The sequence below is a fragment of the Drosophila willistoni genome (genome assembly GCF_018902025.1).
Source record: "Drosophila willistoni isolate 14030-0811.24 chromosome XL unlocalized genomic scaffold, UCI_dwil_1.1 Seg142, whole genome shotgun sequence".
Lineage (NCBI taxonomy): Eukaryota > Metazoa > Arthropoda > Insecta > Diptera > Drosophilidae > Drosophila > Drosophila willistoni.
This window is the reverse complement of record NW_025814053.1, coordinates 4102298-4117022: the sequence shown is the minus strand read 5'-3', so window position 1 is coordinate 4117022 and position 14725 is coordinate 4102298. Positions and strand designations below refer to the sequence as shown.

Here is a 14725-nt window from a genome sequence, read left to right as displayed (position 1 = left end):
CAAATTTGTCACTTTCAAAGATTTAATGCTCTTTGGAAATTTCTGGTAATCTCTTTAAGAATTCGCTATTATTTCACTAAAGAGTTTTACAATTAGAATACGTCTGTCTAGAAATCTAGAATTTTGGAAGTCTAATGAACAAGATTCCAAAAGTAAAGCTCTAGGATCAAAGGATCTCTTTGAACTAAGCAAGTACACAATTAGAATGGTCACTGACTAAGTTAGGCTTGTTAAATATGCTTAGTCGGATATTACTTACTAAAGAATTTTTAAACTGGCGCTGTGTTTGCCACAGGCAAATAAACAACAACATAAACACAATTGATAAAGAGAGAAGGAGAAGGTTAGAGAGGGGAAAAAGAGAAACTTGGGGGAAATCGAAAAAACAAAAATTTGTCATAACGAAAAATATTTCCCTTTTTTGCCAAAAATAAAAAGAAGCAAAATAAAAGAAGGCCAACCACAAAGAAAAAAAACGAAAGCGATAAGGAGCCAAGCGACCATCGGTAGAACCAACGAACCAACCATCAATTCATATCTGGCGGTCGGTCTTGCTTTCCTCCTGTTTTTCTTTCCTTTTTCCTGATTTCCGCCTCGATGACTTAATCTCATCGTCTTTTAGCGCCTGTCCAGTGGCAATGGGAAACAAAAGCCTTTAAAAAGTCAAGAAATCTCGCTTAGACTTGTCAGAGAGGAGTACAGACAGATCCCAGGACTAACTACGGTGAAGGACTATGGACCAGCCAGAGGCAAATGCGTCTTTTGTCCAGTTTTCTTATGCCTAAGCCCCATCATGTCGACAAGAAACCCTTTTCTTTTCCCTTTGCACAGAAAAACAGGTGTTCTCTAGACCTACCAAACTTATCGCCCCATCCGGTCCCCCCCCCGTCCCCGCCTTCCCACTCTTGACTAAATCAAACCACCCTTACCTTTAGCCCAGGCATCCATCGCACCCTCAATCCCTGGCACTCTAACCAAATGGAAAATAGATGGTTAAATGCCAAGGGTGAGTTTCCACCTTCAATTTTCGAAAATATTTTGTGTAAAATTTAATTAAAGTAAAAATTGAGAGACGTTTGGAATGAATGGTATGGCAAAACCTACGAATTCCTAAAAAGGAGCAAACAAAAAAAAGAAAACAAGCAAAAAATAATTACCCAGAAGACTGAATATACTCAAATGGGTGATGAAATGCCCTACGATTGGTAAATGACTATCAAACATATAAAAAATATATGGTTAAGAATAATTCTTATTATTAGATAAATCTATCTGTACTTAATAGACCGAAGCTACACATGCTTTGCATAAACTTCTTTTAGTTGCCGACTATAACTTAAATCTTTACTAGAAATAAACGACTAGGAGAAAAGAAACGCGTGAATTTGGAACCTACATGGATTCTAGGACTTAGTGGTAAACGTTAAATGATCTGTAATCAAACCTATTGATAATACAATCAAATGTAACTTTAGATGGCTAACTGCTCCAGGCCTTATTGATAACAACATATTCTAATGATAAATATAGAACAACTGTCCCCAATTTCAGTGTATTGAATGTACCGTCAAATGAAAAACAATCTCAAAGAGTAACGCAGCTACATAAACCTTATGCGGTTGTATCTTTTCAGTCCATATCTTGGTGTGAAAGCTGCTAATGCCCATACTAAATGCCATTTGATGGGTTTAGGGTATTGGGGGAATGAGAATGACCTGGCCAGCTGTCAATTTGATAAACTTTTGCACCCAACAACAAACTTTCAGTTAATTATTTGTCTGACCCCAAAGGCAAAACCACCTGCCCCCAATGCCTACCACATCGCTACACATTTTACTCAACTCGAATGAAACTCTTTTCATCAGCATTTGGACAGTTTCAATTTTAATTGCTTTTGACGTTTTCTTTTTTTTTCTACTTTTATATCATTTTATTTGATTTTATTTGCGTTTGTTGATTGTGTGGGTTGGGCAAATTATTTTTATTTTCCATTTGTATTTGTGTATTTGAATTAATATATGTGTTTGTTTATTTGTATATGTTGCAATTTGGTCAACTCGACTAATGAACTTTTTATTTGGCTTCAGAGTGAAGAGAAATAGAAAATCTCTTTTTAGAGAACTAAAGAGGCGAAATGCCCTGCCCATATACAAATTGTGTGTGCGCGTTAAAGTCTTGTGATTAAAAGACTTTGGCACCTGCTGCCCTGCTGTTATACAACTTGCACCCTCAGCCTCACCCTCAGCCTCAGCCTCAACCTCACCTGCTGCACTTTGATTGCACTTCACACCTTCGTTAACCATGCCATGCCAGCAGCCGGCAATCGTTGTCTATGGCGTCTTTGTACAACTTTGGGGCCACTTGCTCAACTTCTTTGCCTTCGGTTTCGGTTTCGTTTTGTTTTCTGTATTTTGATTTTTTTTTGTTTGAAATAAATTTGCTTACTGACAGCCCAACAGCAGCCTCCAACATCATAGAGAAAGAAAAGAGAACACACAAAACAAAAATTTATCTAGCGGCCCCCAGAGGCGTCCATAGACTGTCATGATTTAAGACTAAGTAAATTATGTTAGCTGCAAGTTCTCATTCTCTAATGCCATAACATAGTTGCCAAAAACACAACAAAAAAAAAAAATTAAAAATTTGGCCCACATATTCCAACAAAGTTGATGGATTCATTCAGTTATCACATCATTAAATCAACTTTATTTGTTACTCTTCCAAAATGTAACAAGTAATCAAGTAATTGTTACCCCTTAGAGAAAAGTTTGTCAAGGATTTGGCTCTCATTTAACTGGAAAATTATATAACTTTAAATACATTTGCAATACTTATTTTATAAGGTAGTGAGCCAACAATTTAAGGATTTAAGTTCTCGTTTAAAAGCATAACAAAATATTTATAAATTAATTTTAAATAAATATTTTACAATGGTAGTCAGCCCAATGTTTTATGCTTTCAATTTTACTTAACAGCGATATAAGCTGACTATTTCTATAATCGAAACCTATTTAAAAGCTTTCGTTATGGTCGTTTTATCGCTTATTGTTCTACAGTTTTGGTAACCCTTTCGAGGTCATTTTATAGAAGGCCAACTTGGATATCTAAAACAACACAATTAATGCAGTTTATTATTCAGATAGTTTAATTTATAATGGTGCATTAATTTCAACTAAGGGTTAACCAAAACATTAACCGAGAAGAGATCTAAATAATCGTTTAACAGCTTAGGAAGGTTCCAAGAAGAAAGAAAGATTCTGAATGTTAAAGAAAGCTTAAAAGACATTTTCAATAATTACTTTTACTTAAAAACCTGAATGCAAATTCATTTCGGTTCTTCAAGTACACATTGTCGCTCTCTTAATGTTAAGTATTAATAAAACTATGTGAACCGATTCATAAGGAAAAATATGGTACAAGATTCTGATCCATTGCTATGTCTAGTAAGCTCTTTACCCTTGACTGCGATTATTATTATATGTTGCTGGTGTGTTCTTTTGGTTGCAAGGTGCAACAGCGGCAACAATAAAACAAAACAAAAAAGAAGAATAATAAAAACCTGCCCAGCACAGAGGGTAAGGATGCTATTTAAATAGTGGGAGGGGAACAACTGTAGGTTGTCGGTTGGAAACTCGAATTGCATGTCCAAAAGTGTTTTGAAGCGTGGAAGTGCAATGAAGGAACACATACATATACATGATGTGTGGGAGGGGGTTAGTGGTTGGTGGAAGGGGGGGCGGGGCGAAGGATTATGTTGCTGTTGTTACACGAGCATAAGTCAACATGTCTGCGGCAACACCATGTGTCAGTTGCTAGTTGTGGATGTTACTGTTGCTGTTGCTGCTGCTGCTGCTGCTGGTGTTGTTGATGCATGCATAAATCTGTTGCATGTTGTAAATGTTAAACTCCGGCAGCAACTTGAGTTGCTAAGTTTCATCTTTGCGTCGGCATCGGCATCGGCATCGAGCCTCTGTAAATTGCATCTTTGGCGCATTTGCGCTTCAATGCGATTTATTTGCCCGTTGTTTGTAATGCCATTTATTGCCGATGACGTTGCTGGTTGCTGCTGCCGTTGTTGGTTGTTGGTTGCTGCTGTTGCTGTTAAATGCTTATTTACATTACGTTTAGCGGCTCCTCCAAAAACTGTTGCCAACTTCTTTCTCTCTCCCTCTCTCTATCTCTCTCTCTCTCGCTGCCTCATTTGGTCATTCAACAAAAAGGTAAAACACAAAAAATTGCAGCGCCTTAGGACGTTGGCTGCTGTTGTTGCTAGATACATTTTGATTTATGTCGGCAATGTTGCAGCGAGTTTTTCTTAGTTTCTTTCAGTTTTTTTTGTATTCATATGCCACATACATATCATTAGCCAAGACATTGGGCATTGGGGTTGGCTCAAAGAGTTTTGATTGATCACTTGCTTAAGTAAAGGCAACTCAAAAATGTTTCAACATTTAAAGCTCATTTGAAATTCCGCCTACTGTGAACACATACAAATTATGCAAATGCGACAATACTACATATTTTATTTAGTTGGTATTTTGGTTTTCAAAATTATGTTGTAAATTTTTATTTCAAATTAATGAATGTCACACTTCTTTAACTATGACTTAATTAGTTTATTGTTTTTGGAAGCATGTAATGTTCAATTGAAGTTTCTTAATTTTAAATATTTCATATTTCCTTTACATGTAGTTTCATTTCGTTTTTGTTTCATTTATTTGTACTTTTTTTTTCGTAATTTTTTCAATTCTGTCTTCATTTACATTTCATTCTAATTCACTTCTTATTCTATTTGAATGCTATTTTCAGTCCATTTTAATTTTCTGTACTTATTCTATCTTAATCCAATTCTGTTCTTATTCTATCTTAATTTTATTCTCGTTCCATTGCCATTTTTATTTAATTTAATTATATTCTCATTCCATTCCAGTTCTATTGTCATTCAATTCCGTTTCTCTATTTACTTTATTCCATATCTATCCTCTTTCCTCTTCATGCTATTTTTATTCCATCTCATTTCCATTATCACTCCATTCCTAATCTATTCTCATTTCATTTCAAAACTTCATATTCATACTATTCCGACTACATTATGAGTTCCATTTCATACCATTCCGACTACTTTCTTATTTCCCTTCCATTATATTTTTTCCATTATACTTTACTTTTTTGCTCTATTCTCAATTTATTTTAATTTCATTACTTGTTCAAAACTATTCTTATTCCAATTCATTTCCATTCCTTATTTAAAACTATCCTCTTTCCATTCTAGTCCCCTTTCTAATTCAACTCCTGTTTCATTCTTTGTATATATGTATGTTTAGGCTAGTGTTGGGTAAACATTGCTCAATTTGAACATGTTCACTTGTTCTTTTTTTCGAAGTGAGTCGACTCGCTCACTTTGCTCAGTTGCTCATTCACATTGCTCAGTTACTCACTGTTCATGAACAGCTCAAAGCTAGTGAGTGTTGAAAAACAGCTGAGCAAAAGAGCATGTGAGCAAAAAGAGCAAGTTAACAATAGTGAGCAAGTGAGCAAAAAAGAACAAGTGAGCAATAAAGAACAAGTGAGCAAAAAAGAGCAAGTGAGTAATAAAGAACAATTCGAGAGGAACATGTTCAGTTGCTCAGTTTAAGGAACAACTCTTTTTTGTTCACTCACTCATGAGCAACCCAACACTAGTTTAGGCAAACTTTCAAAGCAACCCATCGCCTTAAGTATATAAAGTTCACCACGTCCTTAAACACTTGCAGTAGTCAGTCCATCTGAAAATATCTTTTGTTGTTAATATTTTTGTTTATGTTGCGCATGAGCAGTCGCCTTAGCTCTAAGAACGGATCTGCACATTTCCATTAACCATTTCGGCAGGGAATTTTCAATTCAAAAGAATTGTATATGTTTGCCGGTTTGCCGTTTATTCTGTAGGCACAGATGTTGCTTTTTTTAAACAACAAACATGTTTAAATAGTTTTTCCAAACTCAACCACAGACTGAACAAGGCAGAGAGAGAGAGAGAGAGAGAGAGATAGGGAGTAATTCTGATAAATCGAGTGATGTCTTTGGCCATATGCCAAAAGACTGACTGACAGCTTATTAAAAATTCATCTAAAGGCGCCTTCGTGTATGCAACAGAAAAATTGTTAAGTAAACGAAGAACGAAGTTGGGGCTGCGGAAAATACCCAAGCCCCTGATCCAATTAACTGCTTACACACACACATATACAAATGGCCAGACAAAAGAGTGAGAATTGTGTGTGTGTTCGTCTGTTTGTCGGAAAGAAATGAGTGGTCAACATTCATAGACATATGGCAAGCAATGGCTATAACGGCAATGCTCCGCCCTAAAAACCAAAATAATAACAGTAAAAATCAACGCACAGCATTCGTCCTGACATATCCTTTTTGGCCCCATCTACATGGCTGGCTGGCCGACTCACTTACTCACTGGCCTGTGGCTACTACACTCCAACAGACATAGACATGAGTCTGGGAATGAAAAGGTCGCTTAACTCATCTCACTTTGCCTCTACCAACTTTACCGCGCCGCCCATTTCTCTATCTCTCTCTCTCTTTGTCTTTTATACTCTCTTTGTAAGGGTATATTAGCTTATTTATAAAGCTCAAAGTGATCCAAGAGTGAATTTTCGTTAAAAATACATTTTTACATTAAAAATACATTTCAGTTCAGGATCTTTGCTTCCATTAGCCTTTGGACGTTGCATAAGAGTATTGTCATATTCTCATATAGGACCGGCTTGATGACAAAAACTTGACGATTTTTGTTTGTTTTTGGGCTTGAAGCTCATGCATGTCCTTCTGACTGCTGGGCTACTGGCCTGCTGGTTGGCTTTTGATGAGGCTCGTCTGGCGGGGTTTTTGGGGGTTGTAACGTTATGTGCATAAAAAATAATCATAATCACTTGAAAGCCAAATGCAAAGCCAAATACCGAGTACACAAAAAGGGTCCAACATATTCTACTCTTCTGCCACTTGGCTAACTTGGCTGCGAGCGCTTTGAGCACTTCACACAATAAATAAAACATAAATTGCAACAATATATGTAGAAGCAACGTGTGTTTGTCCACGTTTTTCATCTTCATCTTTATCTCTCCCTGTCTCTCTCTCTCCCTCTCTCTCTCTCTCTCGTTTTAACCAGCATTATTGTCATGCTCTTCTTTGTTTTCGTTTCGTTTTGGCTTATTAGAAACAAAAGTAAAGGGCTAAGTGAATTTTTGGCGGCAAAGACTGTTTAAAATTCATAAACGTAAAAATAATAAACACAAAACGAAAAAAAAATAAGAAGAAAACGAAGAGGGATGATGTGATGTGATGATATGTCTAGTGTGGCCAGTAAATCAGAACCCAAATCTGTTCTATACTAACGTATGGCAATGACAGTTCTTGTCACATCGTCACAAACAGCGGACGCCATGACGAATGGGTCGCTCGAGTCCTGCCTAGTCCCCCAAACCCCACCAAATACACCTGTGATTGTGTGTGTGTGTGTGTTTTCTTTTTTCGTCTGACCCTACCGTCTCATTTCCAGTGCAGGTCCACACTTTAGAAGGCAACCAGTAAACAACAATTAAAATGACAACGGTGAAGATAGCAAGGCGAAAGGATTTCTTGTTTGCTTTTTTCTTGCACGTTTCGCTTTCTGTTTCGGTGCGCGTAATGAAAAAAACGTATGGAAAAATCTAAAAAAAATAACACACAAAGAGAGAAAAACTGTAACACGAGAAGCATTTACAGAGAGACAAAGCGGGAGATAGAGAGAGAGAGCAACAAAAAAAATACTCCAAACTGATGAAAACTGACAGGGCACACAAGGTATTTGGAGTAGGAGTTTAGTGTGGGCATATGCTGGGTGAAATTATAGCCACAGGACATTCACACACAAAGGCAAGGGCAAAATCACATTGCTCCAAAGATACAAAACGGCAAAGAATGAGAATTGTACAAAAAATAAGGAGAAAAAAAATAAAGTTGAAACAAAAAAACACTATTTGCCAATCTGTTGTAAATAACTTGAGGACATGCCAATGCAATTTCCATGCCAATGTCAATGAAACACACACACAGACACACCAACAACACCAGTACACACAGCAAGCACGCAGTAAACAACGACATAAAGTTAAGTTCTTTAACCAAATTGAATATAAAAACGTCTGAATTTTGCAACAAAATTAACGTCAAAATTTGTAATTTTTAACAACAACAATTTAAAAGAAGTTATTTTAAAGGAGTTGCAGTGGGGACTTATTTTAAACTTTCAGTGTTTTTTGATCGCAATTCCAGTAGAATAATTGGACTAGCTTTTATGTAATACACATATGTAAACAAACAAAAGTGAAAGTAATCCCTACTTTTTAAATTTAAACCCCTCCGAAACATTTCTATACGTCGACCAAAAAAGGTGTATTCAAAATAGTTTGGGTATACCAAGAATATATTATGTTTTCAGAAAAGTTCCTTCATTTGTCCTTCCCTTAGTTAAAATAAGCAGCATTTTTTTCCTCCTCTTGGTTTGTTTGCAAAAAATTCCAACTTATCCTTAGTAAGTGAAGTAAGTTGAAAACACAAAATGAAATTAAAGATAAGACTAGCGAGCTCTACTAGAGACAGTCCATAATACATACATAAACCATTTTGATCTTTTCTGAATTCGCTCTGATTTTTTAGCTTCTTAATGTCATAGTTAATTCAACTCTCTAGCTTCCCTGAGCAATTGGCCGAACTTTCATTCAAAATCTGTATTAATAATTTTTCGAATCTTCAAAAAGAGATGAGAGAAGAGAATAGATTTCGGATACTTTTGCGCAACAAACTGGCTTAGCTAATTTGTTTTCACAGTGCCTGCGTGTAAGATGCTTTAACCAAACACTGAGATTAGCCCAACCGACCTTCATTAAAACCTTGCTCTATACACTTTGTTTATCATACATCATTCAACTCATTTGTAGTAAGTATTCGTAAATGCTGCTGATCAGCTAATCCCTACACAGAGAGAAGGGGATTACATAATAAAACTTTATGAGAACTAGAACCTTGATATGTGTTTGTATACAATATAATCGTATATACCTATATATATATATCAACCACCTATATCTAATCGCCTACACTAGTTTCTATATCCTATTTGACCGGGCAATCTGCTTTATCATCATCATCAACATCATCATATGTGTCTGAGATCTATTTGATTTCATTTCGACAAATTGTTTGGCTAATTTGCGCGGCATTTTTGCCTAAGCCCCAGGCACATTTATCATGATGTCTAAGCATTTTAGATCCATCTGCCTGCCTACTTGCCTGCCTGCCACCATTCCATCCAGAAGAAGAGAAGAGAGTGAAAACTTTAAGAAAAATGTGAAACTATTTTTGGTTTACGCGCAAACCAAAAAACCACACGGCGTATGAGTAATGTCTCTATTTGCCAAACGGCTTACGAATTGAAAATTTATTTATTTGAATTCTCGGCGCTCGGTGTTTTAATTTTAGATATGTCTTGATTTTATTACTCTATTTTGTTTTTTTCCTATGTTTTTTTTTGTTTTGTTTCTTTGGGTTTTGCTTGGCTTCTTTTTTTGTTGAAATGTTTTTAGTTTTTTATTTTTTGCCCATGCGAAAAGTGAGCAAATGGAAAGTAAATGAACGAAGACAGGGAAAACTCTTTGCATTATGATAAACTGAATATTTGATTGGTTTCCTGCAGAGGTCACAGTTCATGTGTGTGTGTTTATATGTGTGTGTGTCTGTGCCAACAAAGGTTATTGTCAAACAAAATAAAGTGGCAAATGTTGTCTTTGTCATTGTTTATGATCCAATAAATTTAGTTAATTAATGTGTTGACTCAAGAGTTTAAAAATGTTCGAAGAGAAACTTTGACTAATGACAAATGAGTTTTATTTGGGCAGTTTTATATACATACATACCTATCCTAGGTATATTTTGCATATTTAACTCAACAAAATTTGATGGAAAATATATTTGAATCATACTAATTGCAGATGACAATTAATTGAAAACCATTTGAAAAGTTTATTCGTCCAGTTACTATTTGACAGTCAAGCAAATACAATACTAATAAATTTGATTGACGAAATCCAGTTCTCTACGTCTACGTAAATACTTTTTAACTATATATGTCAGTGTATGTACAGCGGTGGCCACGAAATTCAGACACTTTGTGTTTTTCGTGAAAGAAATAATTAAAAAAAAATAGTGAATTTTATTTTGGTTCGAGGTAATGGAAAAAGATGAAAGCTCCTGAGAAACATCGTAATAAATTGCACATTTTTAGATGAATTACATTTTAAATTTTGATGAAAAACAAATCCACACAAACTTCAACAATTAATACAATATTTTGCATATAAATCGTAATTTATTTTTCATTATACAAAAGTATTTAGCATTTAAGTAACATTCAGAATCTGCCAGAAGATAATTATAAACCTATAGATTTATAATTAGATTTAGGTATGTAAATACGTCGAAGAGATCAATGAATCAAATGATTCGGCAAATAGCTTTTAAAATCTGTAAAGACTTTCAGATTTCTTTTTTGTTTTGCATTCCATTTAGAAAATTTCGATTCTAAAATAATTACTCAAATTTTTTTTAGAAATATCACAACTATATTAATCAAAAAGTTTTAAGTAGAACTATATAAATTAGTGATTAACTAGTAGATACCTGTTAGCCACCGTTAATACATATATTTGCAATAAATTTGGATCACATGGCGCTAAAAAATTCTCAAATTCCGTCTAATAGATTAGTTTGCTAATTGAAATTGAAATTGAATACAAAATTGAAATAGTAATGAAAAAGTGCGCTTCAATTTAGACAGAAGCAAAAATAAACTACTTGAAATTATAATACGTTTTTTTCTCGGTATTACGAACTCTTTTGAATTCATGGCAAAACACATTTTGTTTAAATTAGAATTTTTTTTTGTTGGAAACGAAGGCTATTTTCTGTCTTTCTCTTTTCGATTCTCTTTCTGTCTCTGTCTCTCTTTTATGTACATAAACGAATTTGTTTGTCGTGTCTGTCAATGATTTTTCTAATTTGTTGATCTTATCGAGCGAGTTATCCTTACATATGTGTGTTTGTATGTTTGTATGTGTGTGTGTTTGTGCTGTCTATACAGCAATTTGCATCTGCCATTTGATGGAGGACAAATGATTGTGAAATGCATTTTTTTTTTCTCTTGATGTTGTTGTTGTTTGGTTCACTCCTTTGTCATTATGACAAGAAAATTGATAGCAATATTTTTACAATTTTTATACGCCTCTCATGTGTGTGTGTGTGTGTGTGTGTGTGTTTGTAGGTTTGTCTGGTGAAAATTTTCCAATTTTCTGTGGTTTTTTGTTTTTGCCGGATCAGAACGGAAAAGAACGTTTTTTCCCCGTTACCGATTTGCTTTTGTTTCTGTAGTTGTTGCCTGTTTGAGGTCACATTGAACGTCAAAAGCGGCAACGTTAACGTTCATTTGCCCATAAACATGCAACATATGTGCGATGGCGAGGGAGTGAGAATTGTGGGCTGCTGCACACATATACATACATATACATATATGGTAGGCGGAAGGGTCGATCCTTTATGCCTGCATTTTGCATTTTGCAACCCTAATAAAGCGCAGGCAGGCGCTTAAAACGCGAAGAGAGGGTCAGAGTCGGGCACACGTGGCATGCCTCCGATAACACACAGTTACGTCTGTCCATTTGTCCTTTGTCGGTCTAGGCTTGTGTGTGTGTTTGTGTGGTGTGTGTGTGTGTGTGCCTGGTGTGACTGTGATTTATGCACTAAACAATGGCAAAAGATGACCAAAAAATGTTGGTTATTCCCTTTGCATTCTTGTTTTGATGATGTGTTATGGCACGTAGTGGCCATGGAGGACACAAGCTCATCCATACATCAGTATAAATAAATTTCAATTCTCCCTCATATTCATTGGTTGCCCTTCCTGTAATTTGTTTTGGATTTTCATTTTTGGTTTTCGTTTTCGTTTTTTTTTCCTATAAGCAACGCTTATCAAATTAATTCATGTTTATTTGTAAGAGCTAAGCTTGTGTTTTTTTTCGTCTTTTAGAGGGTTAATTGCGAGGGTTTATCTCCCCCACCTCCCCACTCCCTGCAACTCTGCGCTCTGATTGAATGTTTGTGTTTGTTTATTTGTTTGGCCTTGCCGAAAGGTAAAAGAGTCTCAATTACATTTGATTTTCTTTTCAAAAAATAAATGCCAGCACGAGGGTTGGCCCAAGAGTTATATGTATATTCCCCCTTTTTTTCAGGTCAAACACGTGTCCGAGAGAGAGAAGTTGTTCAATTATGTTTAAGCCAAATCCGCAGTACAAACATTTTTCTATCGCTCTGAAAAAGAGCAAGCAAAAAGGCGCCAAACCACCCACCCAACCCAATCCAATTCAACGCAACCCAACCCAACCACCCTTCATTGCCCTTCTTTCCCCCCAAAAATGTTCTATATGTATGCATTGTTGTTCATCCCATCTTAAAATTTTTGTGCTGCGTGTGTGAGTGTTTTCTTTTTTTTTTCTTCAACCCCGAAGCAATGTTAGTGCCATCAAATGGCCAATTTAAGACGAAAACTAAACACACGCGGCGGCATCATTTGAAATTAAGTTGCATAAATTCCAATAACAAGAATCTCCTCCTACTCCCCCACAACCATTTACCCGCCCTGCCCCCTTCTTGCATTTAAAAATGAATGAAATCAAAAGAAAATTCCTAAGATTATAGGTAAAAGGGAAATTAAGCCTCCCATCTATTTATGGATTTAAGTAAAATCGTTTGTCATACTTGTTTTACTTACTTTTGCATTCGTTGGCATCGCGAGACGTAGCCCTGCCCCAGGGACGATCAAAATGAAAGGGTTTGCATCTTTCGCAATCCCGTCCAGCTGTATTATGACGACATTCGCAGCTCAATTGTCCAGTTGTCTCATCCGGTGAACATTTTGAGGCATGACCATTGCATTTGCAACGACCGCCCACAGAGAAATCAGAGACAGCATAATGTAGGCCACCAGCAGCAGGATTATTGCTTGTTGCAATCTGTTCAATATTATTGCCCATCAATTGATTATATTTCGATGGGACTTGAGACTTGAGATCACCTCCAGCTACATCAATGGCATCGGCAGAGATTTGATGGTGTTGCTGCTGCTGCTGCTGTTGTTGTTGAATTGCCGTTGGCGGTTGTTGCAAACGATGGAAAACAATTCGTATATCGGTGGCTGTTACCCAATCCTGTAGAACCGGTGATGAGTCCAAATCTCTGGCCGATGGACGTCCATCTAGGGTACTAAATGCAATTCTCGAGGTTATGCCCTGACGATGAGGATCACTGCAACGTGGCTCCTGTTCGTTGTGCTTTGTGATTTGCATGCGACTATTCTTGCCATAGACCCGTCGACACTGTGAGCTATAGTATTGAAAGGGTTGCCAACTGTGACCATAATCGGAGCTCTTATATATCGCCAATGAGTCGGGTCGTGGCGCTTTGGGGCAAAATTGTAAACTCACATAGGTCAATTCGTATTTTTTACCCAGCGATAAAGTCAATGTGACATTATCGCCACTCGTTGCCATGGTATTTGGTGCAATGGGTGCCGATCTCCAGCAGGTTACATTATTGGAATTATTCAAATCGGTTAGAGCACGTGACGAGAAACTTTTCTGCAAACTGCGTGCATCACAACTCTGGCATGACATCTCCTGTGCATCCTGTGTATATTCGCAATATCTTTGCGGTTGATCCTCACCGCATGTGCTGCTGGCCACCACGGGAGCATCGTAGGCGGCATTCACAAAATCAGGAATACATAGACGAGCATTCTCATCATTATAGCATGGATCCTCGGCCGGTGGCATGGCAAACATTTTCATATATATATCATTGGGTATGGCTTCGTTACGGATTGGCCAAAAGCAGATGATGGCCAAGAGCCAAAAAATCACTTTACCACCACGATTACCCGACATTGACATTATCAAGCAGAAATCACAATGGACCAAAAAAAAAAAAAATACACACACTCACACACAATTGGCGAAAAAAAATGTGAAAAATAAATCAATAGAAATTAACTAAATTAGTTTTTAGTTAAAACTCCTTAAGACACTAGGATTCGAAAAATCCTTAGAGCACTACGCGCAGGCGTTTCGTTAACGCTAAATCGAGTCGTTATTTGTGTTTTTCTTTCTTTCTCTTCTTGGTTGGTAGTCAATCGCGTTTCCCGCACGGTACCACACGGTGGTTGTTGTTCGCGTTGTAGTCTTCGTTTCACGTCAAGTCGGCCTGCTTGTTCACAGTCGACTGTGTGGCCAACAGCATCCACGAAGCGGGGCGAAGTTGTTTTTTTTTTCGATTCTGATTTCGTTCGTGCGTCTTTGCCTTTGATCGCGTCTGCAATGCGCTTTGTGCTGTTGCTTAACAACATTGTTGCTGTTGGCATTGTTATTGACCTGCAACATGTTGCCGAGGCAGAAGGAAACAGCAACAACACCAGCAGCAGCAGAACAGCATCCCAGCAGCAACTCACCATAGACCCGACGCCGACAACTCACCAAACATCACTCTCTCGCGAGTTGCGCAGTCGATTGGTTGGTTGGTTTGTTGCCAGCCGTCGGCTGTTTGGCAACATTTGTTGTGACCATTTGGCGACACATTTGTCCGTTTGCCGTTGTCT

General features: G+C 36.9%; 1 protein-coding gene across 2 annotated transcripts in view; it reads right to left on the bottom strand.

Annotated features, from left to right (window-relative positions):
- The window catches only part of LOC6652912 (netrin-A), a 53874-nt gene extending 39793 nt beyond the window's left edge, over nucleotides 1–14081 (bottom strand). For both annotated transcript variants that reach the window (XM_002075474.4, XM_047011639.1), the window contains exon 1: nucleotides 12848–14081. In XM_002075474.4, the coding sequence (XP_002075510.2) occupies nucleotides 12848–14024 (1177 nt within the window). In that variant the 5' untranslated portion in view covers nucleotides 14025–14081. The remainder of the gene's footprint in view (nucleotides 1–12847) is intronic.
- Between the last annotated feature and the right edge of the window lie 644 nt (nucleotides 14082–14725).